This window comes from Pseudophryne corroboree, chromosome 4, assembly GCF_028390025.1.
Source record: "Pseudophryne corroboree isolate aPseCor3 chromosome 4, aPseCor3.hap2, whole genome shotgun sequence".
NCBI classification, from domain to species: domain Eukaryota; kingdom Metazoa; phylum Chordata; class Amphibia; order Anura; family Myobatrachidae; genus Pseudophryne; species Pseudophryne corroboree.
Genome location: NC_086447.1, coordinates 701442116 through 701464598, shown reverse-complemented (window position 1 = coordinate 701464598; position 22483 = coordinate 701442116). Strand labels below are relative to the sequence as shown.

Genomic DNA, 22483 nt, shown 5'->3' with positions numbered 1-22483 from the left:
TGGTTATCCTATAATCGGAAGTGTGAAAATCTGTAGCACATCTCAGTAACATACCATACCATACTGGTTTACAGATACGGTATACTCTTATGTTGTGTAATTTATCAGTTTGATAAACACTGAACTGCATATAAACAACCACTGAATTTAATTGTGTGTGTCTATACATACATTATTGGCCCACATACAGTGATTACTACTTGGGAGTGTACAGATTGATAATTATATTAGTGGATTTTGTAGGACCTCATTTGCACAGCTGTAATACTTTGTAAATCATGACAGGATATATATCAGACTTACATTACGGTGACCAATTTTGTGGATTTTTTAGTAAAGACGACAAAGTTTCTAAGCATCAGCCATCATATTTTGAGTCCTTGCTATAGATTTTTCATATGCAGTTGACCTCACAACTACTGTAACTACATAGCTATTGTATTTTAACCTAATTAATCTTATACTAGTAGTTGAGTCAATACAAATAATTCACTGTTTAATTTTACCATTGTCGAACAGTTAAAAGGCGTAATGTATCAATGAATTACAAGAATCTCAGTAAACTGGGGGCTCGTTTTTAATTTCAGAATATTTTCATATAGTGTTTTCATATAGCGTTTCCAACCACATCACATTAATTTAGCTTTCTATTTGAACACAATGTAAAATGATAACATTAAAAGGAATTAATTTAGGGGAAGTATGCCAATATTTTCTTCTAATATATTCTAGAAATGAATCTATATAATTTGTTTCTTTCCATTTGTCACCGGAGTTATAATGCAAAGATAACAAATATGCATTCTTAGAGGGCTCAAGCACATTTCATATAGATACCAGGATTATTATTATTATTACCAGTTATTTATATAGCGCACACATATTCCGCAGCGCTGTACAGAGAATATTTGCCCATTAACATCAGTCCCTGCCCCAGTGGAGCTTACAATCTATAGTCCCTATCACATGTACACACATACACATTAACGCTAGGGTTAATTCTTTGTTGGGAGCCAATTAACCTACCAGTATATTTTTGGATGAAACCGGGAAGACCTGTTGTATTCTTCTTGTTTAGAATAACCCCTCCCTTTAAAGCACCAGGGTGATATTACTAAATGGAACAACTTCCATTTTATATTGAACTGCAGTAAAACTGAACAACAGACATAAGGTCATGCTATCCCCAAGTACATCTACTGTTCTTTTAAAATAGATTTATTTTTTATTTTTTAAAAGGCAATTCAATGTGGAACTAAGGGAAAGCAATATGATATAGAGGTGAAAAAGCCTAAGATTTGAAAGCTCTTTAACCATTTATGACCCACTGCATGTTTCCGGTGTATCCCATTGATGACACTGGTAACATAGAAGAATGAGGCATTAAGTAACATTAAGGGGTATATTCAATCAAGGTCAAAACTGCCGTCTTGTCGAAAAGACGGCAGTTTTCGACTTTTTCATGTCCGAAGGGGTTCCGACCTATTCAGTCCCCAGCTTTTTTATTCGACAAGTCGGGGAATTCGACTTGTCGAATAGTACGTGAATCAGCGGTATAGCTGCCGATTCACATGCTTCTGAGGAAAACGGGGCCAAATTCGACAGGTTTTGGCCCCGTTTCCGACCATCTCAGTCAGACTTAGAAAATAGTCGAACTGAGATGAGGGACCTGAGAGGAGGAGAGGGGGGAGAGCAGACGGGGGACAGCTGCGCTACAGCACAGCGCTGCAGGAGGATGTGGCACAGCCGCCACCCACGGCAGCGTCCAACCGGCTCCAGCAAGTGAGGTCTCGCTTGCTGGAGCCGGGTGGATGCTGCTGTGAGGTCTGGCGGCTGTGCCACATCCTCTTACTGCGCTGCTGTCCCCCGTCTGCCCGCGGCTGTCCCCCCTCTCCGGTCCCTCATCTCAATTTGACTTTTTTAAAGTCTAATTGAGATGGGCATTGAATAGCCCTTGTCGGATCCATTCCAACAAATGCATGCCGGAATGGATCAGACCCCTATGTATTGAATAAACCCCTATGTAATTTAATATTGTTTTTTGCATAAGAAACTTTTGGCCTAGGGGTGCCGTTAAAAAAAAAAAAATTCTGATACTCTAGGTGTCGTGATTTAAAAATGTTTGGGAGCCACTGCTTTAGATAGATTTTGTAGCATCAAGAAAAAACTTTTCAGGTAAAGATAACCTGTTTCTAATTACATGTCACTATTTAGTGCTTATATATAGAATAGTAGAAGGCGAATAGTAGAAGGTAAATGGGAGTAATAAATCAAATATTTTAATTCAAATCAAGTTACTTACCGGGCAGGGAGACTGAAGAAACATTGTTACTTTCTCATCCTCCAACATCAATTGTAGGAAGAGTCTTCGGATAAAGCCAGAAATATTTCCAGAGGCTGGGAGATTTCCGCGCTGCGGAGACGTTTGGAACAGCTCACAGAGCACCTGGAATAACAAGGCCAAGGTCTCTTAATTTAACAGTTAATATGGTTTTCTCAGAGCTAAAAAACCAACAATTATACGTTTCAACTCACTCGTAGAAACATTAACTTCTTTGTTTAGTATTGTGAATATTAACAGCAGTTAGAACAGCAGTTGTCATTTCAGAAAGCGGACTTATTCTGATCAAAATGCTTTACTTCGTTTAAAATTTTATTCTGTGAAATGATTCATATAATCCTATCTTTATTAAGAGCCAGAGTTACGTAGGGCTTAGTGCTGTATTCAATTAGAAGGAAAACCGCAAGCTCCCACGACTCACCTTTTCAACTGCAAATTCTCAAAAATGGGATTACTGTTAAAATTGCCGGTAGTGAAAAGTGAAAAATGGGTAACTTTGCCTTTCTCCCATTTACTAGCTATATAAGCAATTAATTCTATAACATGTCCCTATCATCTGGATCATATTAATTAACTATGACTAAAGAACAGGAAGCCACAAACTAATGGGCCCTACACACTGCGCGATCCGCTGCCGAGCAGCCCGACTGCGGATACGGTCGACGGGTGACCCGCCGGCGAGGGGGCAGTGACAGGTGGAGTGTAGTTTCTTTACTCCACCAGTCACCATAGCAGTGCAGGCAAATATGGACAAGATCGACTATATTAGCCTGCATGCACAAGCGACGGGGCACCAGCGATGAACGAGCGCGGGGCCGCGCATCATTCAACGCTGGTACCACCACACTGAAAGATATGAACGGTAGTTCATATCTTTCACTCATATCGCCCAGTGTGTAGGGCCTATAAGATTTGTTTTATTATCCTCCACTGTTATAGTCTTACATGATGGTGTAATCATCAGCACCAATTCTCTCTGCATGAGCTGGGAGCTATTGAAAGGAAGTTTAAAACATATCCAGATGTCATGTTAGTTAAATAATTAAGGTTAAAGCATGGTTTCGATCTAGATTTCTTTGAATGCGACACAAAGGGCGGAATTCAAATGTTATCATGGGCCCCCGCACAGCTATTCAAATTTGCTGCCGATGGTGCGAGAACTTAATTTCAGCTCGCTACCGCCAGGGGTGTCGAGCTGAAATGCGGGGAAAGTCACCCGTTTCACGTCGTGCCCTTTTGCTTAGTCGGGATTTACAGCTTTACGCCGACTGATATGAGCGCGATCAGTACAGTAACGGGGACAAATTAATATCACCCTGCAAACTACCGTCAATTTAAATGGGAGATCGGGCATGATTAAACAATGGAATTCTCCCCACACTGTACCTGACCAGTACGAACATGTTTTAAACCAGTTGTTCCCAACAGTGGTCCTCAAGTACCTCCAACAGTTCATGTTTTTCAGGTCTCCTCAAAGGATTGCAAGTGAAATAATTTGCTCCACCTGTGGGTCTTTTAAAATGTGTCAGTGAGTAATGAATACACCTGTGCACCAGCTAGGTGACCTGGAAAACATGAACTGTTGGGGGTACTTGAGGACAAAAGGTTGAAAACTACTGGTTTAAACTATTGACAATTAAACCTAAATGTCTCTGAAAATGTAATGAAATATCGTGGCAAATGGTACCCTAGTAGCGAGACAGATTAATCAAAGAATTCTATAGACTGATGAACACATCATGCTGCAGTAAAAACCCCTGAAATTGAAACAAATATAAGCTGGACTGAATATACCGATATAATCATCCACAGTCAATGAGAAGACGGCACTGTATTAGAGAGGACAGAAATTTAACTTTTACTGAGAAGTTAGGGGAAACCTATATGATTAATGGAACAATACTTTCTAAAAGTTCTAGATAGAACATGTATGACAGCCTGATTTCAGGAAGAGTAAAGCCCAGTACTCACGGGCCGATCAAGGAGAGATGTGTGCTGAGCGAAGCGCTCAGCACACATCTCTCCTGCCGCTCAGCACAGCGCGATCTGTGCTGAGCGGGCGGGGGGAGACGGGAGGGCCTCTCACTTCACCCAGCGGGTGAAGTGAGCGACCCGCTAGATTGGCCTGCATGCAGGCCAATCTAGCAGCGGCGATAGCGATGTGCGGGGCCGCGCATCGCTATCGCCGAGGGGGCTACACACGGAGCGATCCTGCCGATATTCTAAGCAATCTAGTCAGATTGCTTAGAATATCGCTCCGTGAGTACCCCCCTTAAGCTTTGCTATAATACTGCTTCCTTTATCTCAGATGAGCGATCACTGGGTGCTCAAAGCTCATACAAGCAGACTATTACATTTGCTAGATCTTGGGATGGGCACACTTGCAAGAACAGTCTTTGATATTTTAATGCTAATGCTGCAGTGTACAGATGGGGAATATAAACAAGGATGCAGATTTTATAAAAGGTTATATATAATTTGCTTTTAATGTGTGGAAAAAAAATATTGTTTCACTTAGTGAAGAAAACCAAAGGAATGTCCCTTTAGCAATACAAATTCAAAACGAATTTTGCTCAAATAATGATCTGTTGCTTTAACTCCTGCTGTATATGGGCAACAGTTTGAGCCTTTCTTACAAATACAGAACTGTGATGGACATTTATAAGTGTGCATAAAAATTTGTATGCAAGTTTTTTTTGTTAAATCGTGCCTTAAATTTTTTTTAAGTAAAATATTCCAATACGTATAAAACAAGCATACGCTATACAGCAACAATGTTAATTATGGTGCTTGTGAGAGGAGCTAGCTCTCTGTGACCATTTTATAACTGGACCTCAGTGAATACCATCCATAGTGAGAAAGAAGAGCCTGTGTAAGGGAGGTAACACTGTAATGGAGGGTAGTAGTAGAAGATGACAAAGCAGTTGATGTAAGGGGATTCAGGTACCTCAGATAAGTAGGTACCTGGGTGGATATGTAACTAGAACGCCCTCTGTACTGTGTGCCAGGCTGTGGGACGCACTAAGTATTACATGGGGGAGTAATAAAATGCTCTTTGCATTGTGTATTGTATGGCAGTCTGCATGATATGTTCAGTATTGTATGACAGCCACAAGCACATTCTTCATGCAGCCCCTTTTAAACTTTCATGATCCCTAAAGTGGCCCTAGGGAGGTCTTGAGCTTGACACGGCTGCTCTAGATTGATAAAATTGTACTAGACAGAAATATGAGAGTTAAAAAGATGGTAATGAACTGCAGCGCACATTTACATGTTCTAGATACAACTATATCACTTTAATACACTTAGGGGTATATGCAATTGCGGTTGACCTGCCGCAAATGTCGAAAAACGGGGCATTTTCGACACAAAAAAATGATTCGACAATGCAATACAGTACTTTTCGACAAAAAAACGTCCGTTTCAAATTCGACTTTTTGCAATTCGACAGTAGTCAAATTCGACATGTCTGCAATGGTAAAAATGCAGCTTTTCGACAAAAGTATATTCAATTGAAGAATGTCGATTCGACAACAGTGCTTTTCGACAGTCATTTCGTCAATTTCAGTCCGCCTCATTTTGCTGGCGGGATCTAATAAATTTTTTTAAAAACATGTTTTTTTTGTGTGTTTTTTGTATTGCTAATAGCATATCTATTTATATTAGAAGGGATTATCTACTTGGTTTGTCTATTAGGAGCCACAAGTATTATTTATATATTTTTTAAAAGAATATTATATTTTTTTACTGACTAAAATAATATGGAGAGATCAGAGCATGTTTTTCAGTGGGAAGGGGTGGGAATAGGTTAAAAATCCTGAAAAAAAAATGCGTGTGGTCCCCCCTCCTAAGCATAACCAGCCTCGAGCTCTTTGAGCCGGTCCTGGTTGTAAAAATACGGGGGGGAAAATGACAAGGGATCCCCCGTATTTTCACAACCAGCACCGGGCTCTGCGTCCGGTCATGGTGCCAAAAATACGGGGGACAAAAAACGTAGAGGTCCTCCGTATTTTTAACACCAGCACCAGGCTCCACTAGTCAGAGAGAGAATGCCACAGCCGGGGGACACTTTTATATCGGTCCCTGCGGCCGTGGCATTAAATCACTAACTAGTCACCACTGGCCGGGGTACCCTGGAGGAGTGGGGACCCCTTAAATCAAGGGGTCCCACCCCTCCAGCCACCCAAGGGCCAGGGGTGAAGCCCGAGGCTGTCCCCCACCCCCCCCTCCAAGGGCTGCGGATGGGAGGCTGATAGCCAAGTGACAAAAATAAAGAATACTGTTTTTTGTAGCAGAACTACAAGTCCCAGCAAGCCTAGCACTATGGGAACTGTACGGTCAGAGGTGAGGTTACTCGTGGACAACCTCTGACCGCAAAGTTCCCACCATTGAATATAATGGAGCGGCATAGTGCTAAGCGCCGTCTGGCAGCTCAGACGCGCACAGCCAATCAGGAGAGTGCCACGACGTGGCGCTCCCTTGAAGGGACCCTCTGACAGGAGTCACGGGGTGTCTCGGCATCCGGGGAAATGGGTCCCATGTGTAAACATGGGACCCCTTTCAGTGCGTGGTCCGGGTTTTGAGTTATTATTATTTTGCCAAGTACGTGGATTGCAAGGAGAAGACGACAGATCTACACAGGATTTTGGTGAATATAATTTTATTTTCAGGTACCCCATCATGGATTCTACGTGGAGAAGGGGACCGAGTCGGCGTGTCAACATAGGTAAGTATGTGTGTGTCGGCGTGCATGTATGTAATAAAGTTTTACTTTCACGGTGTGCGTGTACTGTTTTTATTTGGGTATTTTTTTGCAGTAGAACTACAGGTACCAGCGGGTCCGTTTCCCCCCGCATGCTGGTACTTGTGGTTCTGCAAGTACCAGCTTGTGGGGGACGCTTGCTGGGACTTGTAGTTCTGCTACAAAAAACAATATTCTTTATTTTTGTCACTTGCTATCAGCCTCCCATCCGCAGCCCTTGGATGGGGGGGGGGGGGGGGGGGGGTGGAAGACAGCCTCGGGCTTTACCCCTGGCCCTTGGGTGGCTGGAGGGGGGGGGGGCTTGATTTAAGGGGTCCCCACTCCTCCAGGGTACACCGGCCAGGGGTGACTAGTTAGTGATTTAATGCCACGGCCGCAGGGACCGATATAAAAGTGTCCCCCGGCTGTGGCATTATCTCTCTGACTAGTGGAGCCCGGTGCTGGTGTTAAAAATATTAGGGACCCCTACGTTTTTTGTCCCCCGTATTTTTGGCACCAGGACTGGCTCATAGAGCCCGAGGCTGGTTATGCTTAGGAGGGGAGACCCCACACATTTTTTTTTAGGATTTTTTACACACTTTTGTGCCGTCCATGAAGTCGAATCCAGGACGCACACTATGGTCAATTGGTCTGTTTTTCAACAGCGGGACTGTCGAATCCGTTTTTTATTGAATATGTCGAATTCGGGTCCCGGCGGGAGGGTGTCTGACTGTCAAATTGTGTCGAATTTAAAAACGGTCGAATTCCAGCCTAATTCTAAGCCTGCCTGAACAGATATTTTGATCATTGAGATACTCAAAATTAGCTCTAGAAATATGTAGCCTAGATTTTCTTAGTTATCCAACAATAAATTAAGGCCACTGAATTAAATTGCCCTTATATAATAATTTGCATTGAAGCGGACCTCCCAAACCTCATAAATCTACATTTGCAATCAACACTATGAATGAAATAAAATAGCTTTCTTATATTTACATTTCTTCCTCCAATTTTCAAAGAAATTACTAACAAACTATAGGAACACTTCCTAACTAGGCATTCCTCCTCATTATTATACACTGTCACTGGTATTCGCATAATGCTCTTGGTAATGAGGCAGGACGAAATATAAAATATATTAAGTAAGTGTGGAATATAAATATATGTAACTGTTAATTCATAGTAATAAGTTTATTTCAAAACGCAAAGGCCACTCCGACAACACTGCTGTATAACAAAACACACTTTCACCTTCCTTGCGACAGCAGAGCAATTTGCTCCCATGTTAATCATACCTGTGCCATTAATCTCTGGTTATTTGGGTGACAAGATATGCACTGCAAGAAAAAGGCCACTGTTGCATTTTCCACAGCAGTTCTTTGTTGAGTAGTCAGACCATTTCCTGTAGTGGAACTCATTAAAGTGCATCTGGCATTGGTCTGCTGTGATCCGTTTATGTGACCTGCTGAGCTGGCACCAGAATGACAAAGTAAAAACAAAAGTGTTGTCCACAGAGGGTTAACTTCAGAACCCCCAAGCCAATCCTTCATAACATGACTGTTGCCAACTTCAGTCAGAAACCTGAGAATTGGTGCCACCAAGTCTGCCGTGACTGGCATCCTACTAAAGTGCTGAGATGTGTATTGTCGCCTGAGTCTTTCCTGCGTGGCATCCGCAGAGGTGGCAGGACAGTCTGAACTAGAAATGTGACTGAAGCAATAATTAACCAGGCTTCTGACAAGAAGGGAGGGTAAGCCAGAATCCAGCAATTGCTTGATGGCTTCTGAAGACTGTGACGAAGCAGCGAGTGTAGCTAGGTGAGACTCAGTTAGTGCAAGAGGTGCTTGTGCGTTTTTAGAGTCGTCCGTAAGAGCAGTATTAAGGTCCTGATTTTTGCTGTCATCCGTGATGGACAGTCTGTGCTGGCTCTGTATTGGGGGAGGGGTAATTCCCATCCAGCCCATTAGAAGGGAGAAATAATTGGGATGGATGTGACACATTGAGCATAGCAGACCGTCAACAGCCTTTTTTAAGACCATGTTGCAGGGTAAAGACATGGACCATTTATACAATGACCTAGAAGAAAAACAAGACAATTATAATCAAAAATCAAACAAAGTAAATACTGAAACAGATCTTTATATATTCTAAACTGTAAAGGTCATTTATGAAATGCAAACTCATTATTACACCCCTACAAATGCACTTTTATGTGAAATGATAGAGATAGCCTCCTCTATGAGGGTACAAATGCTTAGACTACATGATGGGAGAAGTTTAGTGGTTAACAATCTTTGCAGTTTCTGTGCACAAGCACACCTAGTTTTGCTCTGAAGTGAAGAAATTAGATTGCCTATGTAGGGATACATATAAATAAAAGGGATGGAGAGTGCACATTAACCGATGCACTCACTGCTTTACAGGAAGGCTTATAGTCCTCTGCCACCTATCGGGGCTCCCCATTAAATCAGGTCTTGACCAATTACTTATAATGGAAAATAATTTTAACTTTAAAACAATACTTCTGCGGGAAAGTAACTTTCTAGTGTAATGAAAAGCTTTAATCAGTCAATAGCAAATTTAATAAAGACAGCCAATATGTAATTTAAAACATGATTAATAAATAAATGTTGGTAAAATAATCGTTATAGTAGACTCCCCGTTGATAACTCCATTTCTACTAAGTCCACAGGATAACATTGGGATATGAGGTAGCGACAGCGGATTGGCACCAAACGATCAAAGATTTCGGACTCCCAGCATGCAACGGGTCCGTCCCTATATCCCCGCCTCCAGGCTCAGGCAATTCAGTTGTTTTCCAAAGCTCAAGGCACGAGCATCATAGAGAGCCCTAATCAGGCAAGAACACACATGCACACCCTTCCGTACAAGAAGGAAGAGGATAGTGAGTGAAAGGATCCTCAAATCAGGTGCGTCAGGGTGGGATGCCTGTGGACTTAGGAGAAATAGAGTTATCAACGGTAAGTTTACCATAACGATTATTTCTCCTGCAGGGTCCACAGGTTATCCACAGGATAACATTGGGATGTCCCAAATCAATTTAGTGCTGGGGACGCTCCTGATTGGACAGGAGAATCCTTCGCCCGAATTCGGTGTCCTGAGAGGCAAAGGTATCAAAGGCATAATGTCTAATGACTGTATTAATGGAAGACATATGGCTGCCTTACATATCTGTTCTACTGAAGCACCACATTGTACTGACCATGACAGACTTGCCTTACCAGTACAGTGAGCAGAGACATTAGCCGGAACAGGGAGAACAGCTTGAGAAAATGCTTCTCAAATATTCATTCGAAGCTACCTCGCCAGTGTCTGCTTGTCAGTAGGCCACCCTCTCTTGTAAAATCCGTAGAGAATGAAGGGAGAGTAGATTTTTTTTATGGCACTGGTACGATACACGTAGATCCTTAAAGCATGGACTACGTCCAACGATGATTCACCAGCAGAAAGGTCCGGCCCCTGGAAGGTTGGGTCTACAATTTCTTCGTTAAGGTGGAATTTAGACACCACCTTAGGAAGATAACCAGATTTGGCTCTGAGAACCGCTCTATCTGGATAAAAAAAAAAAAATCAGAAAAGGCGGGCGAGGGCGACATAACAATGCCTCTAAATCTGAAATTCTTCTAGCTGAAGCAATTGTAAGTAGAAAGAGAACTTTAGCTGTCAACCATTTAAGATGCACTCGTTTAAGTGGTTCAAATGGGATAACTTGAAGGGCCTTTAGGACTAAACATAAGTCCCGAGGTACTGTAGGAGGATCAAAAGGAGGTTGAATGAGCAGCATTCCCTGGAAAAAAAAATGCGAACATCCTGTAGGTTAGCAATTTTCTTTTGGAACCATACAGTCCATGCTGACACTTGCACTCTCAAAGCCACCCTTGGACCTTTGTCCATTCCTGCCTGAGGGAATGCTAGGACTCTGGAAACTCTGAACGACCTAGGGACAAATTTCTGGTCACTGCACCATCGAATATAGACCTGCCATATTCCGTGATAAATGCGAGCTGAGGAAGGTTTCCTTGCTCTGAGCATTGTTTGAATTACCTGATGTGAGAATACTCTTGCATGCAGGATGGAAGTCTCAAGAGCCACGCTGTCCAAGACAGTCGATCCAGGTGCTTGTGAAAGCGAGGACCCCGTGACAGTAAATCTGGACGTCGAGGGAGTAGGAATGGAACATTCATAGACTATCTCTGCAGATATGTGTACCAATGTCTTCTGGGCCAAGCTGGAGCTATTAGTATCACGGCACCCTTGTTTTGCCTTCCCCATCACCCTAGGTAACAGGGCGATTGGTGGAAACACATAGGCCAGACGAAAGTTCCATCTCACTGACAGGGCATCCACAAAGAATGCTTTGGGATCCTTTGTTCTTAACCGTATGCGGGAACTTTGTTGTTCTGACGGGACGCCATGAGATCTCTCTCCGGTAACCCCCACTTGTCGACCAGAATTTGGAAGACCTCGGGGTGTAAAGCCCATTCGTTTGCATGAATGGCGGGCCAACTGAGAAAACACGCTTCCCAGTTTAGGACTCCCGGAATGAACACTGTGGACAAGGCTGAATGATGAAGTTCTGCCCACCTTAACGTGGGACTTTCTTCCTTCGTTGCGTTTTGGCTGCGCGTTCCTCCCTGAAGGTTGAGGTACGCTACTGCCGTTGCATTGTCCGAGCGGATTTGGACTGGTTTCCCCTGAAGGATGACCTTTGCCTGAACAAGTGCCATATATATGGCCCGAAGTTCCAATATATTTATTGGCAGGCAACTTTCTTCCTTGGACCACTGCCCCTGGAGGCAACTCCTTCCTGACACCGCTCCCCAGCCCTGAAGGCTGGCATCAGCTGTCAGAATTTCACAATCTGATATCCAAAAGGGTCTCCCTTTGTCCAGATGGGATGTCTGTAGCCACCAAGCTAATGACCTCCTTATTTCCAAAGGAAGGACCATAGTCTGCGTTTTTATTGTCTGATGAAAACAGTTACATTTGGAAAGGATCAGACGTTGCAGAGGCCTCGAGTGGAACGGAGCACAATCTACCATGTCGAATATCAACAACATCAACCCCATCACACACACTGTGGCGTGAATGAATACCTTTTGACTGTGTAACAGCTCCTGAATACTTGAATGAATTTTGGATATTGTGTTCAGAGGTAAAATTACTCTCTGAAGATTCGATCCAACACAGCCCCCAAATGAGTCATCCATTGTGACGAAACCAGGGACGACTTTGCCCAATTTATGAGCCAACCCTGTCTCTGCAAACAAGCTATTGTCAGTCGCAGATGACATTGAAGCAATTCCTGAGATTGTGCCAGGATTAATAAATCGTCGAGGTATGGAAAAATCCTTATCCCCTGCTGACGGAGAGAAGATGCCATTACCACCATAATTTTGGTGAACACTCTGGGAGCTGTGGCCAGTACAAATGGTAGGGCCTGAAACTGAAAATGTTGCTGGAGAATAGCATACATGAGGAAGAACAACTCTTGCAGCAAATAGAAAAGGCTGCAGGATTGGGGGACATCCTAGTGATTGGGGATTTTAATTATCCTGATATAAACTGGAGTAACGATTCAAGTGTTAAAGCTAGGGGCAAAAGGTTTTGAAATACGTTAAAGGGTCACTACTTGTCTCAATTAGTCGAGGACCCAACTAGAGGTAAAACTACTCTGGATCTAGTAATTACTAATAATGTGGACATTATATTAAGCCCTAAAGTTGGGGAGACCTTGGGTAACAGTGATCACTATATGATCACATTCTACATCAGTTCCAAGAAACATCACTACAAGAGATCAACCAAAACATTTAACTTTAGGAAGGCTAACTTCAGTATGCTGAGAAGTGCACTTTGTTTCATGGCAAGAACACTACAGAAATGTGGGATGCTTTAAAAGGGTTACTAGATAGCAAAATTCACAAATTCATTCTCATGGGCAGTAAACGCAGGAGTACCAAACTCAAACCGATGTGGCTTAATAAGAAGGTCAAGGAAGAAATGGATAAAAAGAAGATTGCTTTCAAAGCATTTAAATCTAATGGAAAGGAGGAGTCATTCAAGTACTACAAGGAATGCAATAAAAGATGCAAAAAAGCAATAACAGCAGTTAAAAATAAGAATTTACTTACCGATAATTCTATTTCTCGTAGTCCGTAGTGGATGCTGGGAACTCCGTAAGGACCATGGGGAATAGCGGCTCCGCAGGAGACTGGGCACATCTAAAGAAAGCTTTAGGATCACCTGGTGTGCACTGACTCCTCCCCCTATGACCCTCCTCCAAGCCTCAGTTAGGATACTGTGCCCGGACGAGCGTACACAATAAGGAAGGATTTTGAATCCCGGGTAAGACTCATACCAGCCACACCAATCACACTGTACAACTTGTGATCTGAACCCAGTTAACAGCATGATAATAGAGGAGCCTCTAGAAAAGATGGCTCACTACAACAATAACCCGAATTTTTTGGTAACAATAATTATGTACCAGTATTGCAGACAATCCGCACTTGGGATGGGCGCCCAGCATCCACTACGGACTACGAGAAATAGAATTATCGGTAAGTAAATTCTTATTTTCTCTGACGTCCTAGTGGATGCTGGGAACTCCGTAAGGACCATGGGGATTATACCAAAGCTCCCAAACGGGCGGGAGAGTGCGGATGACTCTGCAGCACCGAATGAGAGAACTCCAGGTCCTCCTCAGCCAAGATATCAACTTTGTAGAATTTTACAAACGTATTTGCTCCTGACCAAGTAACTGCTCGGCAAGGTTGTAAAGCCGAGACCCCTCAGGCAGCTGCCCAAGATGAGCCCACCTTCCTTGTGGAGTGGGCATTTTAAGATTTTTGGCTGTGGCAGGCCTGCCACAGAATGTGCAAGCTGAATTGTACTACAAATCCAACGAGCAATCGTCTGCTTAGAAGCAGGAGCACCCAGCTTGTTGGGTGCATACAGGATAAACAGCGAGTCAGACTTTCTGACTCCAGCCGTCCTGGAAACATATTTTCAGGGCCCTGACAACGTCAAGCAACTTGGAATCCTCCAAGTCCTTAGTAGCCGCAGGTACCACAATAGGTTGGTTCATGTGAAATGCAGAAACCACCTTAGGTAGAAAATTTGAGGACGAGTCCTCAATTCTGCCCTTTCAGAATGAAATATTAAGTAAGGGCTTTTATATGATAAAGCCGCCAATTCTGACACCCGCCTGGCTGAAACCAGGGCTAACTCGTCACTTCCATGTGAGATATTTTAAGTCCACAGTGGTGAGTGGTTCAAACCAATGTGACTTTAGGAAACTCAACACAACATTGAGATCCCCAAGGTGCCACTGGAGGCACAAAAGGAGACTGTATATGCAGTACCCCTTTTACAAATGTCTGAACTTCAGGCACTGAAGCCAGTTCTTTTTGGAAGAAAATCGACAGGGCCGAAATTTGAACCTTAATGGACCCTAATTTTAGGCCCATAGACAGTCCTGTTTGCAGGAAATGGAGGAAACGACCCAGTTGAAATTCCTCTGTAGGGGCCTTCTTGGCCTCACCCCACGCAACATATTTTCGCCAAATGCGGTGATAATGTTTTGCGGTTACGTCTTTCCTGGCCTTGACCAGGGTAGGGATCTTCAGGATCCGGCGTTCAACCGCCATGCCGTCAAACGCAGCCGCGGTAAGTCTTGGAACAGACAAGGCCCTTGCTGGAGCAGGTCCTTTCTTAGAGGTAAAGGCCACGGTTCGTCCGTGAGCATCTCTTGAAGTTCCGGATACCAAGTCCTTCTTGGCCAATCCGGAACCACAAGTATAGTTCTTACTCCTCTCCTTCTTATGATTCTCAGTACTTTTGGTATGAGGGGCAGAGGAGGGAACACATACACTGACTGGTACACCCACGGTGTTACCAGAGCGTCCACCGCTATTGCCTGAGGGTCCCTTGACCTGGCGCAATATCTGTCTAGTTTTTTGTTTAGACGGGACGCCATTATGTCCACCTTTTGTTTTTCCCAACGGTTTACAATCAGGTGGAAGACTTCTGGGTGAAGTCCCCACTCTCCCGGGTGAAGGTCGTGTCTGCTGAGGAAGTCTGCTTCCCAGTTGTCCACTCCCGGAATGAACACTGCTGACAGTGCTATCACATGATTTTCCGCCCAGCGAAAATCCTTGCAGCTTCTGCCATTGCCCTCCTGCTTCTCGTGCCGCCCCGTCTGTTTACGTGGGCGACTGACGTGATGTTGTCCGATTGGATCAATACCGCCTGACCCTGAAGCAGGGGTTTCGCTTGACTTAGGGCATTGTAAATGGCCCTTAGTTCCAGAATGTTTATATGAAGAGATGTCTCCAGGCTTGACCATAAGCCCTGGAAATTCCTTCCCTGTGTGACTGCTCCCCAGCCCCGCAGGCTGGCATCCGTGGCCACCAGGACCCAGTCCCGAATGCCGAATCTGCGGCCCTCTAGAAGATGAGCACTCTGCAACCACCACAGGAGGGATACCCTTGTCCCTGGTGACAGGGTTATCCGCTGAAGCATCTGAAGATGCGACCCGGACCATTTGTCCAGAAGGTTCCACTGTGCGTGGAATCTGCCGAATGGGATTGCTTCGTAGGAAGCCACCATTTTTACCCAGAACCCTTGTGCATTGATGCACTGAGACTTGGTTCGGTTTTAGGAGGTTCCTGACTAGCTCGGATAACTCCCTGGCTTTCTCCTCCGGGAGAAGCACCTTCTTTCTGGACTATGTCCAGAATCATCCCTAGGAACAGAAGACAAGTCGTCGGAACCAGCTGTGATTTTGGAATATTGAAAATCCAATCGTGCTGCCGCAACACTACCTGATATAGTGCTACACCGATCTCCAACTGTTCCCTGGATCTTACCCTTATCAGGGAATCGTCCAAGTAAAGGATAACTAAAATTCCCTTCCTTCGAAGGAATATCATCATTTCGGTCATTACTTCAGTAAAGACCCGGGGTGCCGTGGACCATCCCTACGGCAGCGTCCGAACTGATACAGTTCTGTACCATAACCTGAAATACCCATGGTGAGAAGGGTAAATTTTGACATGAAGGTAAGCCTCCTTGATGTCCCGAGACATCATGTAGTCCCCTTCTTCCAGGTTTGCAATCACTGCTCTGAGTGACTCAATTTTGAATTTGAACCTCTGTATGCAAGTGTTCAAAGATTTTAGATTTTAGATTTTAAAATCGGTCTCACCGAGCCGTCTGGCTTCGGTACCACAATAGTGTGGAATAATACCCCGTTCCCTGTTGCAGGAGGGGTACCTTGATTATCACCTGCTGGGAATACAGCTTGTGAATGGCTTCCAAAACTGCCTCCCTGTCAGCGGGAGACGTCGGTAAAACAGACTTTTGGAAACGGCGAGGGGAATACGTCTCGAATTCCAATTTGTACCCCTGAAATATTATCTGAAGGATCCAGGGGTCTACTTGCGAGTGAGCCCACTGCGCACTGAAATTCATTGAGAACGGGACCCCACCGTGCCTGAACTTGTAAAGCCCTAGCGTCATACTGAGGGCTTGGCAGCGGCGGAAAAGGGTTTCTGTTCCTTGGAACTGGCTGATCTCTGCAGCCATTTTCCTCTCCCTCTGTCACGAGCAGAAAAGAGGAACCCTTTTGTCCGCCTGCCAACCAGGACTGCGCCTGATAATACGGCGTCTTATTTTGAGAGGCGACCTGGGGTACATCCCCTCTTTTAAGGCAATACTTCCAAATGCCGTTTGGAATCCGCATCACCTGACCACTTTACTGGAATAATTGGACAACGCACTTATACTTGATGCCAGTCGGCAAATATTCCGCTGTGCATCCTGCATATATAGAAATGCATCTTTTAATTGCTCTATAGGCAATAATATACTGTCCTTATCTAGGATATCATATTTCCAGTCAGGGAATCCGACCACGCCAACCCAGCACTGCACATCCAGGCTGAGGCGATTGCTGGTCGCAGTATAACACCAGTATGTGTGTAAATACATTTTAGGATACCCTCCTGCTTTCTATCAGCAGGATCCTTAAGGGCGGCCATCTCAGGAGAGGGTAGAGCCCTTGTTTTTACAAGCGTGTGAGCGCTTTATCCACCCTAGGGGGTGTTTCCCAACGCACCCTAACCTCTGGCGGGAAAAGGTATACTGCCAATAACTTTTTAGAAAATATCAATTGTTATCGGGGGGAAACCCACGCATCATCACACACCTCATTTTATTTCTCAGATTCAGGAAAACTACAGGAAGTTTTTCCTCACCAAACATAATACCCCTTTTTTTTGGTGGTATTCATATTATCAGAAAAGTGTAAACTTTTTCCATTGCCTCAATCATGCAATGTGTGGCCCTATTGGAAATCACGGTTGTCTCTTCACCGTCGACACAGGAGTCAGTACCCCTGTCGGCGTCTGTATCTGAGGTAACGGGCGCTTTAGGGCCCCTGTATGAGACGTCTGGACATGCACAAGCTGAGTAGCCGGCTGTCTCATGTCAACCACTGTCTTTTATACAAAGCTGACACTGTCACGCAATTTCAACAGTACATCCACTCAGGTGTCGACCCCCTAGGGGGTGACAACACTATTTCAGACACTCTACTCCGTCTCCTCATCATTTTTCTCCTCATACATGTCGACACCAACGTACCGACACACAGCACACACACAGGGAATGCTCTGATAGAGGACAGGACCCCACTAGCCCTTTGGGGAGACAGAGGGAGAGTTTGCCAGCACACACCAGAGCGCTATATATATACAGGGATAACCTTATATAAGTGTTTTTCCCTTTATAGCTGCTGTATTGTTATATACTGCGCCTAATTTGTGCCCCCCTCTCTTTTTTAACCCCTTTCTGTAGTGTAGTGACTGCAGGGGAGAGCCAGGGAGCTTCCCTCCAACTGAGCTGTGAGGGAAAATGGCGCCAGTGTGCTGAGGAGATAGGCTCCGCCCCTTTCTCGGCGTCCTTATCATCCTTTTTCTGTATGTTTTGGCAGGGGTTAAATGCATCCATATAGCCCAGGAGTTATATGTGATGCATTTATTTTAGCCATATAAGGTTATTTTATCGATTTATTGCGTCTCAGGGCGCTGCCCCCCCCAGCGCCCTGCACCCTCAGTGACCGGAGTGTGAAGTGTGCTGAGAGCAATGGCGCACAGCTGCGGTGCTGTGCGCTACCTTATCTGAAGACAGGATCGTCTTCTGCCGCCGATTTTTCCGGACCTCTTCGCTCTTCTGGCTCTGTAAGGGGGACGGCGGCGCGGCTCCGGTGACCCATCCAGGCTGAACCTGTGATCGTCCCTCTGGAGCTAATGTCCAGTAGCCTAAGAAGCCCAATCCACTCTGCACGCAGGTGAGTTCGCTTCTTCTCCCCTTAGTCCCTCGATGCAGTGAGCCTGTTGCCAGCAGGTCTCACTGAAAATAATAAACCTAAACTAAAACTTTCACAAAGAGCTCAGGAGAGCCCCTAGTGTGCACCCTTCTCGTCGGGCACAGAAATCTAACTGAGGCTTGGAGGAGGGTCATAGGGGGAGGAGCCAGTGCACACCAGGTGATCCTAAAGCTTTCTTTAGATGTGCCCAGTCTCCTGCGGAGCCGCTATTCCCCATGGTCCTTACGGAGTTCCCAGCATCCACTAGGACGTCAGAGAAATTAAAAACAAAACGCAAATCGCTACGGAGAGAAATACCAATCCTAAGAAGTTTTTTAAATATATAAACAGTAAAAGGTTAAAAAAGGAGAACATAGGTCCAATAAAAAATGAATTTAGAGTATTGATAAATGATGACGAAATAATGAACACATTTTTTTCATCAGTGTTCACCAGAGAAGAACGGACGGTGGGAGTAGTGCACAACGATAGTGACAGCAATGATTCGTGGCAAGATACTTGTTTAAGTGAAGAAGTAGTCCGGGAGAGACTAAGCAAAATTAAGAGTAATAAATCCCCTTTTCCAGGAGGACTTCACCCGAAGGTTCTTATGGAGCTTAGGTCACAACTAGCAAGACCCCTATACTTAATTTTCAATAGTTCAATTAGATCAGGCATGGTGCCGAAGGATTGGCGTATAGCTGAGGTAGTGCCAGTATTTAAAAAGGGATCCAAAAATCATCCAGGTAACTACAGACTAGTTAGTTTGACATCTATAGTGGGGGAAATATTGGAAGGAATTTTAAGGGATGGCATACAAGAGTATCTGCAGACCGCTAAGATTATTAGCAAGAACCAGCATGGGTTTGTGAGGGACAGATCATGTCAAACTAACTTAGTTAGCTTCTATGAGGAAGTGAGCAACAAATCATGACCAGGGAAAAGCGGTGCATGTGGTCTATTTAGATTTTGCAAAAGCCTTCGATACAGTGCCTCACAGGAGAATGACCATCAAATTAAAGGAGCTTGGCCTAGGAGAAACTTTTTGCACATGGATAAGTAACTGGCTGGATAACAGTGTACAGCGAGTAGTGGTCAATGGGATGTCCTCCAGCTGTATACCTCAAGGGTCCGTACTCGGGCCACTACTGTTCAACATATTTATCAATGACCTATAGATAGGCCTGGAAAGCACAGTGTCAATCTTTGCAGATGATACTAAACTGTGTAGGGTAATTAATTCGGAAATAGATGGGGAGGCTCTACAGCAGGCATGTCCAAACTGTGGCCCTCCAGCTGTTGAGAAACTACACATCCCAGCATGCCCTGACAAAGCTTTAGCATTCTCTGACAGCAAAACTGTCATGGCATGCTGGGATATGTAGTTTCACAACAGCTGGAGGGCCGCAGTTTGGACATGCCTGCTCTACAGAATGACTTATCTAAACTTGAAATTTGGGCATCTAAATGGAGAATGAGGTTCAATATAGAAAAATGCAAAGTTATGCATTTCGGGACTAAAAACAAACTTGCATCCTACATATTAAATGGAGAAAATCTAGGGGTAACAGTATTGGAAAAAGAGTTGGGGGTGCTCATAGATAATAGGCTTAATAACAGTATACAAAAACAAAATGCAGCAAAAAAGGCAAGTAAGGTGCTATCGTGCATAAAACAGGGAATTGAGACAAGGGATGAGAGCGTAATCCTGCCACTGTACAAATCATTGGTACGTCCGCACCTGGAATATTGTGTTAAATTTTGGGCACCACATTGTAAAAAAAGATATCTGTGAACTCAAAAGGGTTCAAAGGCGAGCTACTAAATCAGTGGTTTTCAAACTCGGTCCTCAGGACCCCACACGGTTCACGTTTTCCATGTTACCCAGCAGCTACACTGTGTATCACCAACTGTCACATTTTAAAAATCTACAGGTGACCTGCAAAACATGGACCGTGTGGGGTCCTGAGGACTGAGTTTGAGAACCTGTGTACTAAATTGATTAAAGGGTTAGAGGGACTGGATTACAAGGAAAGGCTTACTAGGCTGAACATGTATACACTGGAAAAGAGGCGTCTAAGAGGAGACATTATTAATGTCTTCAAATATGTAAAGGGACACTACAAAGTTATCAGAGGAATTGTTTATTAAAAGAACTCTGTATAGGACACGAGGGTACTCGCTGAGGCTAGAGGAGAGAAAATTCCGTACGCAACATAGGAAGGGGTTCTTCACTGTTAGGGCAATAAGGATATGGAATTCCTTGCCAGAGAAGGTGGTAATGGCGGACTCTGTAAATGCATTTAAAAACGGATTGGATACATTTCTGACTGAAAAAGATATCCAAGGTTGTAGCATTTAAAATACTGACATTGATTATCTGGGAGAAACATGAGTTATAGTTGATAACTAGACATAAAACTTTACTTCAGCAGGAACATTAAAATGAAGTCGGCTTAATACAGAACACAGGTTGAACCAGATGGGCATTTGCATCTTTCCAACCTCATTAACTATGTTACTATGTTAAAGCTGAGATAGCGCGGACGGGACAGTGATATAGGAACATAAAAGGTAAGCATCCTGGATATCCAGGAATACCATAAAATCCTCCGGCTCAATGGTCAAAATAAGGGAACGTAAAATCTTTGAGATTGAGTCCGGGCCAGAACGACTTACTTGGCTTCTGGACTAGAAACAGGTTGGAATAAAAACCTTGTCCTCATTGTGCAGGAGGAACTGGAATTATCACTCCTGACTTAAAACTTCTGAACTGCCCCTTGCAAAGCCCTGGCCTTCGTTTCTACTGAAGACGGGCTGGTACAAAAAACCTTTGAAGAGGGTGTTTCTTGAGCAAACGCATAACCATGAGATACCGCTTCTTGCACCCAGGCATCTGCTAGATCTGTGCAAACTGAAGAAGTCGGCCTCCCACCCCGGGATCCCCCAAGTGGAGCCCCCCCCATCAGACTGATGGCTTATATTCTAATTTGGAAGTCGTTCCTCTGGTAGCCCAATGATTTTTAGTCTTACCAGACTTGTCAGATTGAGAGTGTTTGCTATAACCCCTTCCTTTTGCTTTTCCTTCAGTCCGAAAGGGCTGAAAAGGTAGAAATCTAGGCTTGGATTTGTGTATGGAAGGAAACTTCACTTTCTGCTTCTGATTCCAAAAATAAGATTTTACTTACCGATAAATCTATTTCTCGTAGTCCGTAGTGGATGCTGGGACTCCGTAAGGACCATGGGGAATAGCGGCTCCGCAGGAGACAGGGCACAAGAATAAAAGCTTTAGGATCAGGTGGTGTGCACTGGCTCCTCCCCTCTATGACCCTCCTCCAAGCCTCAGTTAGGATACTGTGCCCGGACGAGCGTACATAATCAGGAAGGATATTGAATCCCGGGTAAGACTCATACCAGCCACACCCATCACACCGTACAACTTGTGATCTGAACCCAGTTAACAGTATGATAACAACGAAGGAGCCTCTGAAAAGATGGCTCACAACAACAATAACCCGATTTAGTTAACAATAACTATGTACAAGTATTGCAGACAATCCGCACTTGGGATGGGCGCCCAGCATCCACTACGGACTACGAGAAATAGATTTATCGGTAAGTAAAATCTTATTTTCTCTGACGTCCTAGTGGATGCTGGGACTCCGTAAGGACCATGGGGATTATACCAAAGCTCCCAAACGGGCGGGAGAGTGCGGATGACTCTGCAGCACCGAATGAGAGAACTCCAGGTCCTCCTCAGCCAGGGTATCAAATTTGTAGAATTTAGCAAACGTGTTTGCCCCTGACCAAGTAGCTGCTCGGCAAAGTTGTAAAGCCGAGACCCCTCGGGCAGCCGCCCAAGATGAGCCCACTTTCCTTGTGGAATGGGCTTTTACAGATTTTGGCTGTGGCAGGCCTGCCACAGAATGTGCAAGCTGAATTGTATTACAAATCCAACGAGCAATAGTCTGCTTAGAAGCAGGAGCACCCAGCTTGTTGGGTGCAT

The 22483-nt window shown here is 44.3% G+C and overlaps 1 protein-coding gene across 9 annotated transcripts in view; it reads right to left on the bottom strand.

Annotated features, from left to right (window-relative positions):
• BIRC6 (baculoviral IAP repeat containing 6) overlaps window positions 1-22483 on the bottom strand; it is a 771630-nt gene that overhangs the window by 289730 nt on the left and 459417 nt on the right. For all 9 annotated transcript variants that reach the window (XM_063917949.1, XM_063917953.1, XM_063917952.1 and 6 more), the window contains 2 exons: window positions 8378-9158; window positions 2303-2446 (listed from right to left, as the gene is read on the bottom strand). In XM_063917949.1, coding sequence (XP_063774019.1) covers window positions 2303-2446; window positions 8378-9158 — 925 coding nt within the window. The remainder of the gene's footprint in view (window positions 1-2302; window positions 2447-8377; window positions 9159-22483) is intronic.